Source organism: Centruroides vittatus, unplaced genomic scaffold (genome assembly GCF_030686945.1).
Source record: "Centruroides vittatus isolate TY-2023 unplaced genomic scaffold, ASM3068694v2 contig_150, whole genome shotgun sequence".
Classification (NCBI taxonomy): domain Eukaryota; kingdom Metazoa; phylum Arthropoda; class Arachnida; order Scorpiones; family Buthidae; genus Centruroides; species Centruroides vittatus.
Genome location: NW_027120928.1, coordinates 679108 through 705323, shown reverse-complemented (window position 1 = coordinate 705323; position 26216 = coordinate 679108). Strand labels below are relative to the sequence as shown.

Sequence of the window (26216 nt, the reverse complement as noted above, 5' to 3'; positions counted from 1 at the left end):
TATTGGCTTCTGAATTTGTAGTGAGAGGGATTTTTTTAAGTGCACGAAAGACTTTTTACACACACAAAAGGAATTTTTGTTTCCTGTAACCTTACAATACTAAGCAGAAATTGCAATTTAGAGTTCCGCTCAGGGCCGAGTATTTTCTTCCAGAAAATTCTAGTCCGATAGTTCAATAATTTGGCAGATCGTTTGGCTTTAAAATTATTTTTGATTGGTCTCACATCTTAATTAAGCATGTGGAAATGACCAAAAAAGTGAGAAAATGACCCGAAAGGTCAGAAAAGAGAGTACAAGTGAGAAAAGCGAGTGACTCCGAGGCCCGATAACCTTGAAAAACATTTTCAAGATGAACCAAAAGGTCCCACCTAATTCTCTATTCACGACTTCCTATGTAATAACATTAACTAAATTATTATATGTCCAATACTTTTGGAATGAAAAGGGTTCAAAAGACTTTTGACTCATCCTATATTTAAACCTTTTATCCAACAATTCTCTTACATCATAAATTTGCATAATTTTTGTATTATGCTTCACAAGTCTAATTTTTATAATACAGCTCGTACGACAGCTTCATGAATTATTTTAAACTAATTTAAGTATTTTTTGTTCAAAATTTAAATAAATAAATAATAAAAATGCAATAACCTAAAAATGAAATATATGTACATTGTTAATAACATTTTAATATGAAAAAATTACCTGTAAATGATCTAATAATCTGCCAGGAGTTGCAACCAATATATTTACACCTTTTACCAATTTCGTTGCTTCTGATTGTCTGTTAGTGCCACCCATCACAAGGCCATATGTATGCTGATGATATTTAAGAACCTCTTGAAGTACTCCATAGGTCTGCATTGAAAGTTCTCTAGTTGGAGAAATTATTATCACACAAGTTCCATTTCTTGGTTTAAATTTCAATTTATAAACCAATTCAACAGCAGGAATTAAAAATGCAAGTGTTTTTCCACTTCCAGTTTTGGCTGCTGCTACCATATCTCTAATAAGGAAAAGATAAATTAACAATAGTTTAAGATATCAATATTATAATTATTTTATTTAATGCAACATAATACTACTAAATTAAGACTTCAAAAGTTAATAAATTAACTTTTGAAGTCTTTCTTATATTAATCAAAACTAATGATGAATGCACAAAATCAGAAAATGCTTCTTTGGTAATAAAATTAACTTCAATAACCTTAATCAACACATTGACTGCCACATACCTTTGAGAGAAATGCTCTCTAATGCTATTCTCAATTAGCTGTATGCAATACTCAATTTAAAAAATTTATTCTTCAATGAAACTTGTAAAAAAAACAAGCTTATTTTTGTGAAAAGGAACCAATGAAACATAACTCATAGGGTCTAGTTGACACATGAAACAAATAATTCTTTGAATAGACTAAATAATGCTAACTCAATCTACTCAAATAAAACTAAACATATAAATTACACACTTTTAAAACCATAAAATTCCAATAACTTTAATAGACAAACATTTTTGATCCAAGATCATCTTGAGGTCCTGTAAGATTCCAATTATGATATGTGAAAATGAACAATGATATATTACAAAAACAGAGGAAAAAAATTTTAAAATTTTCATGATATTTTACAACTAAAGTATTCTTTTAACATATAAAAGAAGTATTTTAACAGTCCATTTGGCAGAATGTTAAGTAAAGATTAAGTGCAGATAATATAACAACATATTACAAAATGGAAATAATTACAAATAAAGTTTTTGTAGTGTGATGCATTCAAAGTTTTTTATCCTATAAAATTATCTTGTGCACAAACACATTCGTTACATAATGGTTGTCGACCACTGGTATTATTTTATATCCCAGTTGATTATGTGTCATCATAAAAGGCTTGCCAGGTGTATGATATGTTCTTTTCTTCCTTGAAGTTAATACATACAAACGGCTGTGTGTAAAAAGGTGTATAAGAGTCTGTGCTGTAAATTAACGCAGTCTTAGAAGAGTGTTAAGTACATACACATTTTGTTTCAGATTTGAAAATCTCAAGTGTTTCAAGCATTCTAATATGCTCTATTTGATAGGTTTTTCTAATGAGGGTGGCATTTTCGATACTACCATGTACTGTACAGTATATTGTTCTCAGAAGCAAATATGGCAAGGACTGTGGTGTAATTATTGTTATTTATCTCATTATTACATTTTGCTAGTCTCTTATAGAGGGATTGTTTTCTTAATCCTATGTACTCAAAATCTTTATAGAATTTGTCATCCCTCACAAGAACTTTGTATACCCCACAGTAATCTATCTTTGTTGACTGCATCCTTTCAATTCCAAAATAGTTTGTAAACCATGGGATCATGCCTGTATACTTAACTGGCCTCTCGTTTAGTAGCTAATGTTTTGTATAATGTGTTCGTATCCCTGTCATAATCAATTAAGATGCACTTTAAGTTATTGGAGTGTGTTAGTTCCTTTTTTAATTGACATATTAGAGATTATAGTGTGTGTCTTCAATGTGCTTGTTTCTGTAGGCCAGGGCTAATCACAAATTAGTTCTTTTTTGTAACCATGATTCATTGGAATCTATTCTAAGTGTTGAAGTTCTTTTAATGTGTCATCTAAATGTGTGTGACGAATGAATGCTCTAATTGTAAGGGTTCTGAAAGCCACTATTTTAGAAATGAACAAATTAAGAGAGTTTGCTGGAATAAATAACGGCGTGTGACTCAGTTTGTAGTAAATGTTAGTATAGATGTGGTTGTTTTAAAAATGGATGTAGAGATCTAAAATATGACATTCAGTGTTACTTGCCTCATCTAATTAGAGGGTGAGCCCATAAGAGTTATCATTCATATGCTGCAAGAATCTATTAATGGCAGGTTTGTCTTTCCAGATTATCAAAATATCATCTCATATCTTTTGTAAGTGATTATCATCAGAAGGAACATCTGTAAAACTCTCTTTTCTAATAGGTATACAACCATTTTGCAAAGGTCACCAGGAGGAGGCTTCCCATACGAACTCGTCTCTTTTGTATGTATGTGTTGTTGTTAAACTGGAAGAATGAAGAGTAACACAATAAATGTGCCAGTTCTAGAATTTGTTGGTGGTATTTAGGTTCACTATATTTCTGTAATAACCAATTTCTAAGAACACAGAAGCATGATTGTAGTTTAATAGATGTGTATAAAGATGCAAAGTTGAGAAGTGTTATATGAGCATTATTACATAGATTGATGTATTTCAATATTTGAACCAGCTCTATAGAATTAGTCACAGTGAACTTACAATTCTTTAAATGGACAGTGAGATTATTGTTTATTGAATTTTCTAACAGGTGTGTAGGCAATCATGAATTGTCAACTATGGGTCTCAAGTTATAGCTGGCTTATGAATTTCAGCAAATGTGAACAGTTTTGGAATGTCTGGGAATGCGGCCATAGCCCAGACCATATATATTTAACCTCTTAGCAAGAGCTGTCCCTGTAACTCTGATGACTCTTGTTTGTAGCTTGTCCATGTATCCTTCATCTATTGGATCACTTTCTGCATCAATGACATATTGGTCTGGAAGTGTTTTGCAAGTATGCTTTTTTTTAGCACTACCAAAGGTTTGCACTTATCTGCTTTTAAAAGAGTGATGTGATTGTTACTCATCCATTTTTTGCTTTGTTTTAAAATCCCACCAATCCTTTTATGATGACACATTATCAACTAGGATGTAAAGTGATACCAGTGGTCGACAACCATTATGTAACGAACGTGTTTGTGCACAAGATAATTTTATAGGATAAAAAACTTTGCATCACATTACAAAAAATTTTATTTGTAATTATTTCCATTTTGTAATATGCTATTATATTATCTGCACTCAATATTTACTTAACATTCTGCTAAATGGACTGTTGTTAGATATCAACGTTAAAATACTTCTTTTGTATGTTAAAAGAATACTTTAGTTGTAAAATATCACAAAAATTTTAAAATTTTTTTCCTCTGTTTTTGTTATACATTATTGTTCATTTTCTCATTTCACAATTGGAATATTACAGGACCTGATGATGATCTTGGATCAAAAATGTTTATCTATTAAAATTATTTACTGGAATTTTAAGGTTTCAAAAGTGTGTAATTTATTGTTTATACAAACCCAGTTTTGAATAGAATTTAAAAAAAAATTCAACATAATTAGACATTATAACAACAAAATGCATGGCATAGATCAGTGATTCTTAACAAGCGGTCCGTGGCCCCTGGGGTCCGTAAGAAGTTTGCCGGGAGCCTCCAAATTATGCAAAATTTCCTTCAGAATACAATAAAAAGAAAATTGATGTATAACCGAATATCATATTGAAAAGTGAAATAAGAAAGATAAAGTTTTCCTATTTAGTTCTTTTTAATTTATTTATTATTTCTTTCTACATACAGTACAGAAGAAATAAGTGCAAATATGCTACTTATACTGCAGTATTTACTTCTTTTATCCCAAAATAATTCTAAGACACTATTAATGCTTGGAATTTTAAAAATAATTAGGAAAAATAGTAGGCTTTGAAAATTTAAATATTTTTGCAAAAGATATGCAAAATCTTTACCACAAGTTGTGGGTGTTTTAGTTTTAGTTTAGTTTTAGCATCAACTGTGGATCGATTTATTGACATGTTTCTTATTTTATTTTTTGTTAAAAATTAATGAGTTTTCGTGTTTAATTGTGAAGTTTGAATGTTATTTAAATAGATAATGAAATAATAAAGTTATGATTTACATTTATTATATAAAAAATAAAGCAATAATAATAAATCAATTTATTAAAGTAAAACACAAACTTACTGGAACCGGTAAATAAACTGTACAACACCTTTAAAATTTCCAGTATAAAGTTTAATAGTGTAATAATGTTTTCGGCTGCGTTGATCACCTTCGTCAGTTAATCGAATAACAAAATCGAACCAAATTCGAATTTACAAAAAACCGTGAGTGCGCACGGACGGGACTATGCTATATATAATAACGGAAAACTAACAAAAAAACGCCAGAGGTAACAAACAAAGGAACTTAATAAAAACATACAAGGCGTAGTTTTTTTCGTGCCGAAGCGTAAGATCCTGCATTATGTTATTCAACAAGGGACTTCCAGGCCGAAGATAGGCCATCCACATCTCTGTGGTTGATGCAAAGTGTAGATAGTTGTGCCCTATGTATCTCTATTTTCTCTATGTGTTTGACTGTCTGCCTAGATCTAGTGGCTTTTATGATGGCGACCTTATCCCAGTGTATCGTTATATCCTGTTGTCTAGCAAATGCCGCTAAGACTGTGCTGTCAATGCTTCGATTTACCGACTGTTTATGTTCGTTTATTCTCTGTTTCGGGTTACGCAAAGTGGCGCCTACATATACAAGGTCAGAGTTAAAACGATGGTCCTTTATCGGTATCGAGTACACCTTGGTTAATTCATTAGCGTTATCTTTCCTCTTATCGTTTCTCAAAAGCCGGTAAATCGTTGGGTTGCGCTTGTAAATTACACAAAGGTTCCTCTTTCTGGCCACCTTTTTAACAACTTTATTAAGAAAGGGCATATCGTTTATAACAACCGTTTTCTGTAGATCCCTGTTGTTGGGCTGTTGAATACTTTTCTGCACCTTAGTAATTAGTTGATCAATGACACCCCTTTGGTATCCATGCTGTGCAGCCACCTTTCGTATGTACTCCAATTCCTCCATAGTGTTGTGGATATTCGAGCAGTGCGTGTAGGGTCATTTCACCCAAAAATGAAACCCCGCTAATTTAAAATGCCCAGGGTCTATGGAGTTTACTAGAGATGATGATGGGCTGGTACACTGGTTTACGGTAGATGCTCGTCCGTATCTCCCCTTCTTTGCAGATGATCGTCAAGTCCATGAAATTAACATTAAACTCACTATTTTGATCCAATTCTAACGTCAGACCATACGGGTTGCGGTTGACTAAATCCATAAACTGATGGATGTTGTGATCATTATCCCAGAGGATGAAAATGTCATCCACATACCTGGTATATATCAAAATGTCCTTCTGGAATAAGGGTAAGATATCATGTTCTAGTTTGCATAGCACCATCTCACAAAGGGGAGTCATTGATCGACTAATTACTAAGGTGCAGAAAAGTATTCAACAGCCCAACAACAGGGATCTACAGAAAACGGTTGTTATAAACGATATGCCCTTTCTTAATAAAGTTGTTAAAAAGGTGGCCAGAAAGAGGAACCTTTGTGTAATTTACAAGCGCAACCCAACGATTTACCGGCTTTTGAGAAACGATAAGAGGAAAGATAACGCTAATGAATTAACCAAGGTGTACTCGATACCGATAAAGGACCATCGTTTTAACTCTGACCTTGTATATGTAGGCGCCACTTTGCGTAACCCGAAACAGAGAATAAACGAACATAAACAGTCGGTAAATCGAAGCATTGACAGCACAGTCTTAGCGGCATTTGCTAGACAACAGGATATAACGATACACTGGGATAAGGTCGCCATCATAAAAGCCACTAGATCTAGGCAGACAGTCAAACACATAGAGAAAATAGAGATACATAGGGCACAACTATCTACACTTTGCATCAACCACAGAGATGTGGATGGCCTATCCTCGGCCTGGAAGTCCCTTGTTGAATAACATAATGCAGGATCTTACGCTTCGGCACGAAAAAAACTACGCCTTGTATGTTTTTATTAAGTTCCTTTGTTTGTTACCTCTGGCGTTTTTTTGTTAGTTTTCCGTTATTATATATAGCATAGTCCTGTCTGTGCGCACTCACGGTTTTTTGTAAATTCGAATTTGGTTCTATTTTATTATTCGATTAACTGACGAAGGCTGATCAACACAGCCGAAAACATTATTACACTATTAAACTTTATACTGGAAATTTTAAAGGTGTTGTACAGTTTAAAATCAATTTATTATAGATAATTTAACAAATATAAATTATTATTAAAAAACTGGGTTCACAAAAAAAATTATGAAATATTTGGTGGGCTGCAAGTATAAAAAGGTTAAGAACCACTGAACTAGAGAATACTTTATTGCCGAAATTCAAGAAAGAAGTCATTCTTTACTCTAGATACATTGATGACATATTCATTCTATGGAGAAATAATCTCAACGTTCTAGCTTTCTTAAATATCATCAATAATAACTACTATGGTTTAAAGTTGTGACAGGACCAAGAAAGCTTTACTAATGTCCATTTCCTTGACATTAATATCATATGCAAAGGAGGTGAAATATGGACTAACATCTACCAAAAACCAGGCCTAAATAACAACATCATACCAAATAATTCAACAGATCCTAGACACTTTAAATATGCAGCTTTCCGAGTGTGGATCAAACGAGCCTTTACTCATTGTACAAGTATACTTGATACTTACAAGGAATTGGAGTACATTATCCAAATAGCACAACAGAATGGTTACCAAAAGAATCTTATAAAAAACTCATCGCAAATTTTCAAAATAAAACTAACCAGCCTCCCTTAATTAACAATAAACGCATGACGGTAATCAACTATCATCCCTTCTTAAGAAAAATGATGAATGATATTGCGAACATCAATAATTTACGGATCATATATCGTCGTAATCCCACAGTGTACAAGTTACTGAGAAATGATAAAAAGAATGACAACCAGATTGCTACCTTGGGCATTTACTCCATACCTATCAAAGACTGTCGTTTTGATTCAGATAATGTTTATGTAGGTGCTACTTTGAGAAGCTTGGAACAAAAAATCAAAGAACATAAATACTCCATTAGAAAAAACTGTGAGGCTCTGGATAGGTCCGAACCTCACTGAAATTCGCGTTAAAATAATTTATTTTTAAAAAAAAATTATTTTTTTTAGAGGAAAAAAAAAATAGAAGTTAGAAATAGTTTTTCTTAAGGAAAATGACGCGAACTGTTAAACAATAGAACAATGGGGAAACGTAGATCGTCTATCTCCGAGTGGGAATCGAATTAAACTTCGATTTTGACCTCTCCCGCGCCCCCGAAAGGTTTCGAATTGTCACCAGGTGACGAGAAGAGACCAATCGGAAAGCGGAATCGGAGGAAAACAGATAAAACCTGAGAATTCAAGGATGCGAGGGCTTCTTCTCCCGAAAGTTCCAAGTGACGGATCTATTGTTGTGTGTGTGTCTGGTGCCCATCTTCGTCTCCGTCTCCCGACCTCGGATTGACATCTTTCCATCAACGGAAGTCGACCGCATCGTCCTGGAGTCGCGGAGTCGTCGAGGGAACTGGCCATTCGTGACCTAGGGACACTCCTTCAAAATGAGACTATATTCGAAAGGAGAGGAAGACCAGAGGCTGCTGCCGACCTAGAACTTCCAAGATCGCGGAAATCTTGTAAGCTTCTTTCGTGTCAAATAAACGGTTTCTTGTAACCGTAGAGTCTGTCTCAGTGCCGATCGCCCACATACGACCCTTCGCGACCGCTCGACCTTCTTGACATAGTCGGCACCCTGTCGGCAAACTCACAAAACAACAATAGCACCGTTTTAGCATCTTACGCCAACCAACAGGAAGTTAACACGTTGACTGCCACGTGACTTTTCAGGATTCTGTTGTAAAATGCCAACTTAATTTAATTATATTATATTATTAAAAACTCTAATCAGAGTACATAGTAATAATCAAAAAGCATATAGAATGTGTTTTTCTTAAAATAAAGGTATTACGAATTATCTCGTAGTTGGCTTATGTAACAGAAAGCTTTTTGCTAAAGCCAAACTACGAGTTAATTCGTGCACAGACACGATTCGTCCTGTCACTTCGCTACAGCCAATCGGAGATATGCGTCTAAATTCATTAGTAATAAATCGGATATAGAGGCGAGCACATCACATTTACGTCTTTTTTGAGTGTGTTATTTTTTATTTATTTTTATAATCAAATTATAAATATCCCAATATGGATAAGAAAAGACCACTGACTAAAAAACAACTTGATTACTACACTAATCTAAGTGATTCAGAATCTGACAAAATTTTTGGTGAGGATGGTAACGACAGTAGCGATTATGTACCATCTGAGGATTCAAGTGAGGACAGTGATTATGACGTCGTCTCCGAACCTAAAGATGAGACTATTCTCGAACCTGAAGGCAATGACGATGCGTCTCAAGCAACCACATCAAATCCAAACGATAATTTGTGGACAGAAACTCAACAAAATCCTGAACTATTTATTTTCCAAGAAAATGTTGGTTTGAAATTGGATACGACAAACCTTACAGTGCAAATGCTGGTAAATCTATTTTTTTCGGAAGAATTTCTTGCATTACTGGTCGAACAAACCAATTTGTATGCTGCACAAGAAATTGCAAAACATAAAGAAATAAAAAAATCTAAAAGGGTATCACAGTGGAAAGACGTCAGCACTGCAGAAATGAAAGTTTTTATTGGACTTGTATTACAAATGGGTCCTTGTTCTTTTCCTTCAATAGAACATTACTGGAGCACAAACGAATTGTATAATATAATGTTTTGGCGATCACATATGAGTCGAAATAAATTCCAATTGTTACTGCGTTATTTTCATTTAGTTGATAGCTCAATACCATCTTCTGACAGATTATATAAGGTAAGACCTATACTAAACCATTTCAATAATATTATGCACCAAAACTATGTGCCTGATAAAAATATGTGTATCGATGAATCAATGATGTTGTGGCGTGGAAGATTGCATTTTCGCCAGTACATAAAAAATAAAAAACACAAATACGGTGTCAAACTGTATGAACTATGTGAATCCGATGGTATTGTTATGAAAATATCAATTTACAGCGGAAAATCTGAAGGAATTGACAGTAATTTAGGCCACACTACTGATGTTGTCTTACACTTACTTGAAGACTATCTTGATAAGGGATATACCGTATACATGGATAATTTTTATAATTCTGTTGCTCTTACGAAATTACTGACTACACAAAAAACTTGTGTGTGTGGAACTCTGCGAAATAACAGAAAGGGGAATCCCAAAGATGTGGTAAATCGAAAACTGAAAAAGGGGGAGTTTATTTGGCAGCGAAATGGTCCTGTTACTGTATGTAAATGGAAAGATAAACGAGAAGTCCTTACCATTTCAAACATGCATGTTGTTGAAATGGTAGAGGTGTTCAATCGCAATGGAAAATGTTCGATGAAACCGAATATAATTCGAGATTATAATCATGGAATGTCTGGCATTGACCGATCAGATCAAATGCTATCGTACTACACAGCTCTAAGAAAGACTATTAGATGGCCCAAAAAGGTTGCATTACATATTATAGAAATATATATACATAATGCGCACAAACTCTTTCAAAAAGCTACTTCTTCTAAAATAAAACTTATAAAGTTTAGAGAAGCATTTGTCAAAGCGTTGATTGGAGAAGAGGTTCAACCAGTTTCAAAAAAAATTAAATTGCAAGAGCTTCACTATTTAGAGAGTATCCCACCTACTCAGAAAAAACAACATCCGACAAAGCCATGTCGAATTTGTACCAAAGCTAAAAAATGCCGAGAAACGCGTTATTTCTGTCCAATCTGTCTTAGAGAAGCCAGCCCTTTGCATAGAAGATTGTTTTAAAAATTATCACAAACAATAAAAATATCGTTATTTACAGAAAAAATATATTTCCTTTGACCATACATACATAGATGGGTCTAATCTACTTTCTGTCCTTTCACACGCTGTACGAGGCAATAACAAATTCCACACGGCAAAGTCGACCTTTCTTTTGAGGCTCCCATTCGCCGCCAGTATGTAAAACAGTTAACAACGTCCTCCAGTGGTAGCACATCGATTTAATAATTACAATTAATAAAAATATAAAAATTTGCCAGGACAAATAGTATTATTTACAGAAAAAATATATTTCCTTTGACCATACATACATAGATGGGTCTAATCTACTTTCTGTCCTTTCACACGCTGTACGAGGCAATAACAAATTCCACACGGCGAAGTCGACCTTTCTTTTGAGGCTCCCATTCACCACCAATATGTAAAACATTGTACACCCATGCGCACTTATTTTTTTTCGTAATTTTAATTTATTATGTTCTACTTCTGTAATGTTCTTTTTACTTTATCGTTTAACTGACGAAGATCATTAAAGATGATCGAAAACATTTTTACAATATTCACTTATTTGCTGGAGTGTTTAAAAAGGTGGTAATTTGTATAAAATTATATTTTTACTAACAGAAAATAAAATCTTTCAGACTGCTCTTATTAATAAAAAAACAAACATTTTCTATATTAAAAAAAAAAACTAAAGGAACACACTGAGACAAAAGGGGGCTCTGCCTCAGGCCCCATACAAGCTCTCAACAGTCCAGAACATGGATCATTTGTGTGTCCTCATCTCAAGTGAGCAAGAAGTGATTAGCAACCAGGTTTTGGAAACACATGACCTTACTTTATGGCAGCACTGAATTTATTTGTTTCTTATACTAAGCATTCCATTAGAAAACATTCGGAAATTTTGGAACAAAGATGTTCACATCTTTTCAGCTAGACCACCTACTGTATCTTTGGGAAGAAGTGAAAGTAATATGACTAGTATTTACTGATTATTCAATAGAAGAATAAAATTGATGATATAAAAATGGAAGCCAAAATGTACATAAAATAAAATTCTGTAATAATGAATTTTAACTTCCCAAGTAAGCAAGTTACATAGAATTCTTAAGAATTGAATACTATTTAATAACCTGGTTGATCTTGTTACTTTTTTTTTGTGGTTTTAGGCCCTTTTTCACTCAAAGAGAGCATAAAAAGGCCCCAATCTTGTTACTTTGAAAGCATGATGCAGAGATCTTGAAGTGGTATTAGAAAATGTCATAACAACAAATCATTAGAAAGAACAATTAATTAAAAATGCTTGAATGCATTAATAAAAATTGAATATAATTTTTTAAAATAATTTTGTTCCTTGATGACTTCTCATTTTGTACACATAATCTTTTATCATTAGATAACATATACACCTTATTGCTGAAAATCATTTTACTGTTTTAAACAAACATTATCAATTGTATAAATAAATATATAAAAAACAACGTTTAACAAGAATTACTCTGTTTCCGTTTATTCGTCCATCGTTCGCTCCAGATGACAGTCCAATTTCACAATCACGGAGGCGACCTTTCCTTAGAGGCTACTGCCTCCGGAATAAAATGCAAAACAGTCAACTAGCGTCCTCTGGGCTATCACCACTTTCACAAATTACAATTTAAGTAAAAAATATAAAAAACATGGCCGACGGTAATACATTTAATTGTATAAATAAATATATAAAAAACAACGTTTAACAAGAATTACTCTGTTTCCGTTTATTCGTCCGTCGTTCGCTCCAGATGACAGTCCAATTTCACAATCACGGAGGCGACCTTTCCTTAGAGGCTACTGCCTCCGAATAAAATGTATTACCGTCGGCCATGTTTTTTATATTTTTTACTTAAATTGTAATTTGTGAAAGTGGCGATAGCCCAGAGGACACTAGTTGACTGTTTTGCATTTTATTCCGGAGGCAGTAGCCTCTAAGGAAAGGTCGCCTCCGTGATTGTGAAATTGGACTGTCATCTGGAGCGAACGACAGACGAATAAACGGAAACAGAGTAATTCTTGTTAAACGTTGTTTTTTATATATTTATTTATACAATTAAATGTATTACCGTCGGCCATGTTTTTTATATTTTTTACTTAAAAACATTATCAACCTGATCAACAGGCCATTATCAGGTTATCAATTGTTCTATATTCAAACAAATATGCAATAACAAAGTCAAATTTAAAACAGTGCTAACATTTCGTTAAAGAATCAAAATGTATAAAAATATAACTAATCCATTAAATACATAAAACTCAATGAATCAAAATAATAGAGTAGAATAAAATAAAATAAAATAAAATAAAAATACAAATATAATAACAACATAAAATTACATCGACCACGTGCTATGCATCAGATTCTAGGAGCCATTCCTGATCATATATTTCCATGCCGAGGGTAATACTATGGCATCTTTGTAATTTAAACATTTTCCAATGAGGCTGGATCTATAAATTTCACACCTTTCCAAATTCATTACCAGAGTTGGTGAACGCACTGGTGTAACAATCCTAGCCTCAGTCCATTCAACTACCGAACCATCCATTTGCACCACTCTGGATAGTGCTGTAGAATAGTGTCCCTTGCGTATGTCATACATGTGCTCCTTAAACCTTTTGTTGAGGTTTCTGGCAGTGACACCCACATACTCTTTGTTCAATCCTAACTGATCATTTTTATATAATATCTTGTATACTCCAGATTGTTGTTCCTTCTTGATCATTCCCAAGCAAGTTATAAACTGTGGGAGCCCTTTTGTATAGTAATCTTGTGTTCTTGTAATCTGCAATTTCTTTCATAATATTTGACATGTTTCTGTTGTATGTGAACTTAGTCACATTGTTGTTCATAGCTTTCTTTGTTTTCTTTTTGCTAGGATCCATGTAAGAACTTATTAATCCTTCAATGACTTTTGCACCAAAATCCAACATTTTAGCCACGGCCCTAATCCTATCCAACTCTTGCAACCTGTCATACACGTTAAAGCAATAATGGAATACCCTTCTAACTAGAGCTCTAAACACTGAAAATTTACCAGTATGTGAATCTTGGAGGTTGAAGAAATGTATAATGGGTCGTGAGTGGGCTTGATGTACACCTTCATGCTTAAGTAACCATTATTGAATGAAATGTCAATGTCTAAAAAATGCACTTCTGTAGTACTAAGTTGCTCCAATTTAAGTTTTAAATCATTTGTTGAAATTTTATCTCATTCAAAAAATGTTGTACAGTGTGGAACCTCGCTTAATGAGCATAATTCGTTCTTACTCGTAATGCAAAACACTCGTTAAGCAAAACAATTTTTCCCATACAAATTAATGTAAAATACTGTAATGCGTTCCACACCAAAAAAATGCTCAAATGTTTTATGTATAATGTTTATTCAAAAAAATTGTACAATATACATTAAGGAGCATAAATCATCATCATCTTTTCTTCTAGTGCAAAATGAATCATCATGGAATTCAATTTGCAGAAGCAAAAAAAAAATAAATAAATAAAACACAGCTAATATGTTTGATAAACACTCCAAGCGATATGCCAAATTCTTGGGTTATGCAAAGGCTATAATTAAATATTAGAAATTAATTAATTTGACTAGAGATAGGCAGTTATGTTTCCATCTCAAACTGAATTTAATAATTATAAATAGTTAATTTTTAATTCAGACATTTCTAAAATTTAATTTGGAATTAATCATTAAATTTAATGACCCAAAAATCTGGCATATCGTTTGGCATGTTTATTATATAATGGGCTATGGTTGTTCATGTTTATAAGTAATACGTGTGAACGCAAGTTTAGAAAAATATGTGATCGTGAGCGACAGTAAGATGCTAGCGGAACAAGTGCTACACAGACTGATGGAGCATGCCGCGTGCGCACAATTTGGGACTTCCCCTCTCCTCTTCACTCGTTATGCAAAACATCGCTCATTAAGCGAGGCAAATTTTTACAATTTGTTTTGTTCGTTATGCGAAATACTCATTGTGTGAGGTGCTCGTCAAGCGAGGTTCCACTGTATTCTTTTATCATTCCTCCATAAAATGAACACATCATTCATATATCTTTTGTATATGATTATGTCTTCCCTAAAATTCTTAATAGTGGTCTGTTCTAATCTGCATAACACTAATTTGCAGAGTAAGTCGGACATCAGGCTGCCCATCGGAACCCCTTTCCTTTGTTTATAGATTCTGCCCTCAAAGCTGAAGAATGATTGAAAACATATCAGGTTTGCAAGTAGCTCCATGTCTTTAGGAAATGCTGACACACTTAGGTTCAATCTGCACAGGGTGTCAATTAACGTATGATAACAAGAATCCAATTTTATGGATGGATACAGATTTTCAAAGTCCATGACTGATCCAATCTCCTCATCCATTAAAGATAGGGTTTAGAGTTCGTTTATTAAGTTTTCTGGGTTCTTCGTAATAAAACGATCATTCCCAATCTGTTCCGATAAATATCTATGCAGGTGTTTCTCCAGTTTATATGTCAGCCCTTTACATTTCTCAAGTACTGGTCTGATCTTTTTTGCAACTTTTATGTGTTTTTGCAAAGCTGAATAATCTGAGTATACTTGGGCCTGTGATATGCAATCTTTTGAGAAAAGGGAAGAGTGAGGTAATGGGTGATCTCTCCAACTTCCGTGACTTGCATAGTTGATAAAGTGGACAGAAAAGTCACAAAGTTGGAGAGATCACCCATTACCTCACTCTTAGTACATAGTTGATAAAGCACTTAGCACATACAGTAGAGAGTCGTTAATCTGAACCCCGGTAATCCGAATCGCCAGTTATCCAAACGATTTTCAGTCGGACTGTGTCGTGCTGAATCGAACGATTTTGATACTAGATTTACTTCTAAAGTATAATTTTCATGTTTTTATATTCTTCAATATATTTATTTTGTTTGTACAAAATAAAGAAATAATTTTTAACGATACAACAGCTTTGATTATTATAAAAATTTTCGTTAGGCTTAAAATCGACGAAAATTCAACACAAAGCGACACCCAACGGAGAAGAATTTGAACATCGGACAGGTTAATATATTTTTTCGTACATAATCGGTTATCCGAACAAATCACTAATTCGAACAACCCCTGTCCCCAATTGATTCGGATTAACGACTCTCTACTGTATTTGATAAAGTGGACAGGAAAGTCACAATTATCAACTATGTTGTGAGCAACCCTTCCACACTCAGTCTTCTCTATATAATCTTCCAATGCTTATTTTTGTCGGCCCTTGTTAATATTAATTCATTATCTGCTAACCATCGTCTTGTGAGTTTTATACTTTTCATTTCCAATTGATGTGCTCTGTGTCCCCTGTTTTTTAAGGGTTGTTTTCCATCTGAAATAATCTTTGTTTATTTTATCCAAACCAATGAGACCTCTTTCTATTTTGACTATGGTGTTCTGCCAGTCTGCAGTGTTATCAGAGCATAATTAGGGCCTTTCTCCAGAAGTTTTCCAATATCAGGCAGGAGATGGATCTGGTCCCATAATATATATGGTGTTGGCTTTATCCTTCTACCTTTCTTATTTATTTGCTTGGCACATATCCCCTCTAGCTTCCTCTTGTATTTCTTCTTTAAATGCAATTGCACCTGATCCATTAATTTGATCACATTCAAGTTAATATCTACAAGAGTATTCGGGTCTTCTGAAAATATTTCAGTTTTTAGCTTGATGAGCTCAATTAGGGCACTATATTTTAAATCCCTGGTATACTTGAGTGACTTATTTAAACATATTTTTTGAATTCTTCTGGTATCTTGATTCGAAAGATCGACATTGGATAAACCCCATTCGGTCTGCATTCATTCAGGAACTCTAACTTGGAATTAATCTTCACTATCTTAACAGATAGCTTCCTATATTTCTTATAAAACTTGGCCGGCGACACCATTTAGACACTTCAACATGGCCTGTTGATGAAATTGAAAACGTTCATTTAAAACAGTAAAATGATTCTCAGCAATAAGGTGTATGTTATATAATATTGAATGAGTCTGAGTATATGTTGAAGTGTAATCTTTTACCCCTTTTTCCACCAAATATGATCAGTTATCCAGAACTGTCCCATCCTGATTTCAGTAATTGAAACTCTAATGCATTTTGTATTATTTTTCTGTGAATAAATAGTTTGCTCTCTGGCATCATAGTGTCTGAAATAAGACTGAGAAATGAGCTAACTACTTAATATTTACATGTGCAGGTATTTACCATGATTATGATTGTTTCTAATGATAAAAACAAAACCATTGTTTCTATGATTTAAATTATGTGGTAGTTGGCAGTCAATGTGTTAAGTAAATATGTATTTACTCATTTCTTTTTTTTTAAATACCTTCTCTGAACAAATTTTGGCTGTCACAGTACTCCAGTTTCAAGATAATCAATATGAATGTAACTTTAAAGTTATTATAAATATAATTTAAATACTTGTACATGTAAAATAAAAATTAAAATTAATTTGAATCAACAAGAAGTTATGTAATTTAAATTCTAAATCAGCATTTCTCAACCTTTTTTGACTTGCATACCTCCTGGCAGCCCATTTTTTTAAGTTTTATTTTCTATGTTCGTCAAACAGTGACACCTTGGTCAAGTATACAGTGCTGTACAATTACACGTAAAAAAAATTGTTTTTAATTGAAAATTGTGAGGAAGGATAAATATGGCACTTGATGCTTAGTTTTAAATAAAAATATAATTATATATTTTTTCTAAACTAAGCATCAAGTGCCGCAACATCGCCAAAGGCCTCTGTGAGATCTGGAAATCCCCCTGAACGTAAAATTATAATAATTGTTCCCTATATTGAATTGAGAACTTTCCTATTATAAACATCCTCGCTAGAAAAGGTCCTGGCCGTATAACTGTCAACTATCCGTTGTTCTTACGCTGAGTACAGATCATCTTGCAACTTAAGTTTATAGTTAGCACCCGAATTCGCCATATTGTTTCCAATCCCGGGAACACCCGTGACCTAATCACATTCACGTGACCAACTTTCCCAGCAAAAAGCTATATAAGAGGCTTCCTTCCCCCCGAAGGGGAGTCGATCGTCAACCGGTAGATAGAGGGTGTGCCGAAGATAATTAACGTCTCTTGCTTAAAAATAAGTCACGTCTCTGAATCCGAGGGAATTTACATCTCTTGTGCGAAACTGTGGATATCCTACCGATTTGGTATACGGGTACGACGCTATAGAACATTGGATTGTCTAAGAGGTATGGAATCCATCTATGTGAACTCTCTCTCTCTCCTCGAGTGGTAGGAATATATAGCTTTTTATATATGTCACCCCTTTAATGTCAGATTTTTATAACGTATTTTTTTTCATTAAATCGTTGTTATCCTGTTACATGGTGTCTTGTTTGCTCGAATATTTGCTTATTGCCTTACCACGACTCCACCTTCCCTCCTACGCTCGACCGGATGAAAAGTAGTCCCGTCCCTACGGGATCCCTACCGACAAATAAGCCATCTCTGACTCGTGGGCAAGTCCCTCCGACTTGTTAGCTGAAATTAGACAGAGGTCTGACCTCGTCGCCTCGTCGTTCCCACTCGGTACCCACACCTCAATTCAGAACCTGAATATTCTTATAGTATATCCATCATTATTAATTTTTTTCACGTACAGCTAAACTATCACCTGGTTGGAAATCACTGTTCTAAATGATTAAAATGAAAATCATAAATAATACTATTTTTAAATTTTATTATAACAAATATTTTAAGATTTTAGAAGTACTTTGAAAGTATTTATTAAAAAAAAAAGGTTAAAAGAATGTATCAAAAATTCTAAAGTACATAGAAATTTGCCAAAATTTTAGTTTATGTATTAAAAAAATTAAAAGTTATATCATGCATTAGTTATAAAAACTGAAGACAGGCAAAAACAATAATGTCCAAAATACATCTCTAAGTAACAAAGCATGTTATACATGTTTTGTTACTTAAAGAGAAAGAAAAGAAAAAAGGAAAAAAGAAAAAGAAAAGAGAAAGAAAAAGTGAATAAAAGTTCTGCTTTAAAAACTTTATTCTGACAGTCTAACCAAGAAACAGAATGGTCAAAGAAAGTATAAAATACAATAATCGAAGTCCAGTAAGCCAATAATTTTCTTTCATTCTTTATTTTAATTTTCTAATTTCTACTCAAATTTTCTCTTTAAAATTATATATCTATACAATAAACTTCAACAGATTATAGTTTTAAAAATTAACAATAAAACATAATAATAAACAGAACTGTCATCAAGACCATTTTCAAAAATCAATTAATTTAAAATTTTTACATTTGATACCTTCTATCAAAACACTTAATAATTTGGATATTTTCAACTATAAATTATTTTAATTATTTATCTAATTAATCACAGTATCTTATCTATTATAATATGCTATTTATTTTGCAATTATGTATTTTCTGTAAGATTTACATTGTGTTACATTAAAAACTTCAGTGTTCTTTCACTGATGAAATTTGTTCTTCCAATTGCCTTTAAAAATTTCATCTATATTTTTTTCTTACAAAACTTCTAATTTTTGCATTGCATGGCTGATGTGGGGATTCGAATTAATCGGCAAAACAAAAGATTTTAAATTTTCTTATTTTATTCATTTTCTTGGGTTTTGTACAAATTTCGACATCAGAAACCAAATTCAGAATCAAAATTCAAAAGTTCTCTAGAATATGACTATATTTCCTCTCCTCTCGAAACTCAAAACTGAGTCAGGGGGGAACTACGGACAAAATTTGCTAACTGGCGAGAAAAGTGACGTGACAAGGAGAAATAAAAGGAGGGAGTGCGAGGTCAGAGGGGTCGTTCGTGGTTCCCGCTTCTAACCGAACTCGAAAGCCTACGAGTCCCTCCGACGTCACTCCGCCACCAACGAGTCAAATCTCGATGCCGTCCGCCACTCCATCCAATCCACCGACGATCTCTTGACGAGGTATGACGACCAATATTACATAAGCTCTCTCTCGGGTTAGTAAACCCCCGTATTAGTATGTAAGACCTATTGATGTTAGCATTTGTAATTGTTCTCTCTTGTTTAGTAATAAATTTTGTTTGTTGTTTAACGAGTGTCATTTGTTTGAATATCGCCTCTGTCTTATCGACGAGCCCACTCTCCTCCTCCACTCGACCTGACAAGCAATTAACTCCAGACCAGACTGCCATCCTTGACTGTGGGCAGGTTTTACCGACCTGTAAGCCGAATCAAAGGAGGTACGACTCCCGTCTACCTCCCGGTATTCCCACACTAACATCATAGTGAAAGTAATTAGAAATTTCTTTCACTATAATATATTAGGTATTTTTCTCAATACTTTTAATCTTAATCACATGTTACAAGATATAAAGAATATAGTGAACCAGTAATTTTACAGATATATGTATATAATTAATAGTATTAATTTCATACTACACGATCAGAAAGTTTTGAGAAACATTAGCTTTTTAAGCAATCACAATCTGCCAATTACAAATTGCTAAATAATTAGTTCCGTAATAATTATGAAATTGTAAAATTAGAACATTGAATTACTTAAGTAATTGGCTTAGCAAGCTAAAGTTTCCTATATGAATGACTGACAGCAGTGGTTGTAAAATTTATCATTAACAAGTAAAATATTTATGAAACAATTAAAATCAAAATTCAAGCAAACGATCACACTATAAATAGTAATTTTTTTATATTCAAAACTCAAACATTGCTGTTTATGGCGTGATTGTTTGCTTAATAATTAAAATATTTGCATTCAAAGATAAATAAAAGTTTGTTTGAACTTACTTTCCTTCCAATAAATTTGGAATTGTTAGTGCTTGAATTTCTGTCATATTTACAAAACCCATATCTTTAATTCCTTTAAGAGTATTTTCACTGACTTTATCTTTTAAAGATTCAAAAGATGCATCTCCAAGAAATTTCTTAGGTTCTTCTACATTTAAGTTTTCAGTTTCATCTGTAAAATCAATTTTTAAAAAAGAACATTTTTGTAAATAATGTACTATTATGTTTTATACTATTCATGAATCTGTAGTGTATATTTCATTGATATATTCAAAACCCCCATTTCTTAGTATCCAGATAATGCCAGATCACAAGTCTGTCATCAAGCCAGAGATTCAACATGCCTTGACCAGCTAGGTCACTTGATCTGTAGAGGTCATCAAATAGAACATGTGTAAATGGATATTTCATATCAATGAAATGTTGCACATGAGCATCAAGAGAACTAATCTAAAACATTGCTAACTTGTGTGCAAGCATGGATCTTGGTAGAACATTCATTAAGATTGTATGACATTTGTGTAACAGAAGAACCAACATGTTAGTGCCTGTCTTGGAGGGTTTGATCTTTTGATCAATAACCAGTGGTCACATGTTCTTCCAGCATACCAAAAGCCAAATAAATATCTGCAAGTTTAGTGGAGATTGCCTTTTCATGACCATGTGTGTATTTTAAAAATATCTGCTAGTTCTTAGAAGGAAAAACTTCTAAGAACTATTGCATCCTCATATTAACCATCAAATATTTATCACAGTGATTTGTAATAAAATGAAACTTGTGTACACTACCTATAACTAAGGTATACCATAATTTATAAAATCATTGGTGAATCATCTTACTTTTAAAATGATGTAATTAAAAAAAGAATAGAACAAAAGCAAATTTCATTTATACATATGTAATCATTAACTATAGTTTAACTTCTTATTTTTTAAAAAATGAAGTATTTCAAACTTTACAGGCACAACCGCAGATGTGAATGACACTGTTGGGACCTTAACAGAACTGTAAAGCTTGTCCACAGGAGAAAAAAGTCAAAGAAATCATATTTCCACATGCGATCCTTTACGAGATATAGTCCCCCAAAATCAGTCTACTTCTAGGGCATGATTGGGAGTCACACTGCACACTGCTAAGACTATCACATCGAACTATTCAGCCCAGGTGACCGTGCCGGCTTCGAGTAGCCCACTCGACTGTTCGCAGAGTATTTGACGTTATAGTTTTGCGAGGGATGCGGGGGATCTTCTCCAAACAAGCGACGAGGTGCAAGCAACATTCTACGTAGTTTTCCTACATACAATATGCTTGTTATAATAGCTAGCCTATTTTACATGCTCGCCTCGACCGACACAAAGCACGGAGAATATGCCGTAGTATCGGTTCTAGATAAACACTTTTTTGGTCGGTACAAGTTAACACATTTATTATTTACATCAGAAGCTCCGGCAACCAGAGCCGTAACTGGGGTATGGCCAACATGGCCCCCGCCATAGGCGCCGATTTAATAAAGGCGCCAACGAGAAGGTTTTGGAATAATATGTATTCGAAATTAATAACACAAAAAAAACGTCTATATTTTTATTTATATAGTATTTATGATCTGTAATTTCTACAAATATATATTTCAAAAATAAACCACCATTTTTATTTTTATTTAATAACAAAAATTAAAAAGGCGCCATTTTTATTCTTTGCCATAGACGTCCAAAATCCTAGTTACGGCACTGCCGGCGACTATGCCTAAAATATAACTCGCTTGCAAACATGACGTCCACAAGCAAAACGGCAACCAGAACTGTCACCGTCAGGGTTTTACATTTGAAAACGAATATCTCGAAAAGGTCACACATCAGACATTTTATTCTTTACCAATAAATATCATTAGAATGTCTGGCCACCGTGCTAGGCTGTCTGTTAAACATGCAATAGAGCTAGTGGAACTGAGTTGAGTGCCACTTGTACGCAGGCAAAGAAAACTGCTTCGGGAAAACACGCGCGTCTTTGGGTTGGATACGTACCGAAACGCAGTGCTTGTTATCTTCCTGTGATAATGAACCACAGCTTTCTGCCACACAAAACTTCAAAAAATAACTTGTATGGTCGGTTGTAGTGTTACCTATATTACTGCGCCGACAGGTACAAAGTTTTATTCGTTCCCGAATGAACAATACCCTGAGAAGAAAGAGAAATGGCTGGCTGCAATTTAATTCCTGAGGTTAATTATATGATGAAGATGTGTTGCATTCTAACCAATCTCCTGTTATAAAACCTTAGTTGGCTCTATTTTAAAATTAGTTCTCTAATGTAAAGTTTAGTAATTATCTTTTTTCTTTTATATTATTCTGTTAATCTGATAGATATTAATTGGCATATGATGTGATATTTGAATTTAAGAAATCTGTGAAAGAAAGGAGTAAGAAGCAAAATTGGTATTTTGAGGAAATGAAAGTAAAAGTTTTCCCTGTTAATACAATACTATTAGCTACTGCTAAGGTCCTCATTGAAGCTCCTTTACATATATAGTTAGTTACAAATTTCATTATTTACCATGCAATGGATATATATTTTACTTCTTCCACACCATCCTTTAAATTGTACAAAATTAAGAGTATAATAAATATCAGAATATTAATACTACTCAGTCCTAGTGATCTACAGTCACTTCTCGAGTTACGACCACCTCGACTTACGACTATTTGCACTTACGACGAAAAACTTTCATAAAAAAATTTTTAAAATGTATCAATTTTTTATAGTTTTCGTCAAATATATATCATATACATATATATATATCTTGCATGCTTCTGACGATTGATTGCATCATCTTTAGTTTTGTTGTATCCTTCGCATGCACTTGTGTAAGATGGCTAACTGTTTAGTTGTAAGTACAGTCACTTCTCGACTTATGTCCAAAGTTGCAGAACCGAACCCCGTCGTAAGTCTAGAAGCGACTGTATCGACTACTTGCAGGCAGAACTTTGACCGTAAACTGCCGAATGTACGTATATGTTATGGACAGTGATTAATCGGGCATTATGAATAATGACCAAAAAGGGCGCGCAGTGTGATAAATATTGATTCATTTATCAAATTGACCGGTCATTATGAATATTGTTACCATCTAGTCGGGCAAAGTGATAATAATACATTGAGGAGTGATCATCCGACATAAGCTAGCCAATCGGCACTCAGTCGCGTGTGTGTATCGTTTTTAGTATGGAATTTTAAATTTGATTAAAAAAACTCCACTTATTTCATTTAGAAATATTTATTTTTTGTGAATTATTTCAAAGTACTATTAACTGATATTCTTCCGGTAACTTAGAAGTAACTTCCATTTTTGACTCTCACTTTTTCTATCATTAACAAATACCGATCTTGTAAAAATTTAATTGGTTTCACCTTTTTCTGCTATTAACTCGTTTAATTGGTTGTTCGTGTCACTTAATGCTTCCTCCACGATCGTTACTTTTGTCAAAGAAAAAAGATTAACTACTGGTCACATAAATTTAAAATTTGGTACTAAATGCAATACGCATATGTCGGATGATCACTCCTCAACGTATTATTATCACTTTACCCGACTAGGTGGTAGCAGTATTCATAATGACTGATCAATTTGATAAATTATTGAAATTTATTACAATGCCCGATTTTGTTGGTCATTCTTCATAATGCCCGTATTAATCACTTTGTCCATAACATATATATTATATATTATTTAAATATATACTTATAAATAATATATAAATTTATAATTTATCAAATTTCTATTAATTAAAATATATTTAGTGTTACATGTAACATACAAAATTCATATATTGCAAGAATGCTATTATTCCTCAACAACAATCAAATGAACAAAATGTCAAAACAAAAGTAACAAATACGAAGTACTAAACTTTAAAATTATCACATTGAAAAATCACTGGCAAGATCATCATCATCAGAATCTTCCTCACTAGAATGTTTTGGTACGGTTGAAGCAGATGATGGTTTCCAAGTGTAACATTTTATCGTCGTTGCTTTTAAGTAGCTCCTTTGCTAATAACAGTGCTTCACAGAAATCGGTAAGAACTCGATTTTGTAGTTTAGTTTTTATTAAATTTAATCGCAAAAAAAAAAAATACGTTCAACTGCCAAACGAGGAAGCAATAAAAACATCTCTTTACTGCCAAAGTAAAGTAAAAAAAAATAGAAATATAGAATAAAAATGAATTTTTTGAAAGGTACTAAATTGAAAGGAAAGATATTAGGATTTCATAAATAGTACTAGGAAAATGGTGTTGGTATCTTGGTACTGGAACAAGTAAAAAGGTACTAAATTAGTACAAAAGTACTAGGCGGAACAACACCGGTGCCGGCTTTGCAGCCCCGATTCTGTTACCCGGCGTCGCCGCTAGAGGTGCTTCGATCTAGTTTCGTCATTTCTTCCACTAGCTCTACAGGCTTAGCAGAGCACGCGACACGACTCCCCACGGCACCCGAAAGCGGGCCGGTTTCGGGGAGCTACATCTTGCCGAGAATCAAATATAGAGGTACAATTCTTTTGACTCTTTTCTCCCACGGACATGCTCTACAGCTCTGTTAAGGTCACAACAATGTCATTCAATCTGCAATCTTACCATTTTATGAACGAACTAACTTCATAAAGATCGGGAACTTTGAATAGTTACAAGTTTTCAGCAATGTAGAACTATCATTCAAAACAGTAATGAATACTCTCCAAAGTAAAACGATAAATAATAATAAAACGAACCTATCAAGAGCAAAGTCTTCGATCAATAACAATTTTCACTTTAACGTTCAGAATTAAATACAATTACAATGTGAATCTGTCTCCGTAAACCATATAATCCGGTAGACATATCTCACAGCAAATTCCGGTTAGCAAATTGTTTTTATTTACGACAAACTTACATACGCATTTCGGGTCGGTATAATGCGATCGCAACCCCTCTTCGGCGCTAGTTCGTATAAACGTATGCGAATATTATCATCTGCCGGTTAACGTGTTAAACGGCGTTAACGTACGCGAGTATAATATTATCTGCCGGTTATGTATTTAGCCGTAATATTGTAATACAATGTTTACAATTTGTGTTTTTTAGGATACTAGTTTGGGATGGGGAAAGTTTGCTCTCCCAACCACTAATTTAAACATAATTTTTGTAATTTACATAGAGGCGAATTGTAGGTGTTTTTATACCAGTTTTTAAGGTTTATCATTGTCACGTTCTAATATATTTCGTTTTATACGAACTAGCACCGAAGAGGGGTCGCGATCACATCATACCAACCCGAAATGCACACGTAAGTCTATCGTAAATAAAAACAATTTGCGGTTAATGTTACCTATGGTTCCAAGATGGTGGCTCGTCTGATTCCAGCAAACAGAGGAAGGGAAACAGTGGGGACGCACGTTCTAACCTAAACTAACCTATTCTAATAAATTACCATAATTATTACCAACAAAATTATTAGAATAGGTTAGGTTAGAATGTGCGTCCCTACTGTTTTCCTTCCTCTATTTGCTGGAATTAGAGACGAGCCGCCATCTTGGAACCATAGGTAACATTAACCAAATTTGCTAACCAGAATTTGCCGTGAGATACGTCTACAAGATTATATGGTTTACAGAGACGGATTCACATTGTGATACCATACATCAAGCCGATTATATACTAAATACAATTACTTCTAATTCATATACAATCGAAAAACACGTGGTCACTAACTCGATACAAT

The 26216-nt window shown here is 33.7% G+C and overlaps 1 protein-coding gene across 2 annotated transcripts in view; it reads right to left on the bottom strand.

Annotated features, from left to right (window-relative positions):
* pit (pitchoune) overlaps positions 1-26216 on the bottom strand; it is a 73794-nt gene that overhangs the window by 39565 nt on the left and 8013 nt on the right. For both annotated transcript variants that reach the window (XM_067262620.1, XM_067262621.1), the window contains 2 exons: positions 20465-20636; positions 706-1006 (listed from right to left, as the gene is read on the bottom strand). In XM_067262620.1, coding sequence (XP_067118721.1) covers positions 706-1006; positions 20465-20636 — 473 coding nt within the window. The remainder of the gene's footprint in view (positions 1-705; positions 1007-20464; positions 20637-26216) is intronic.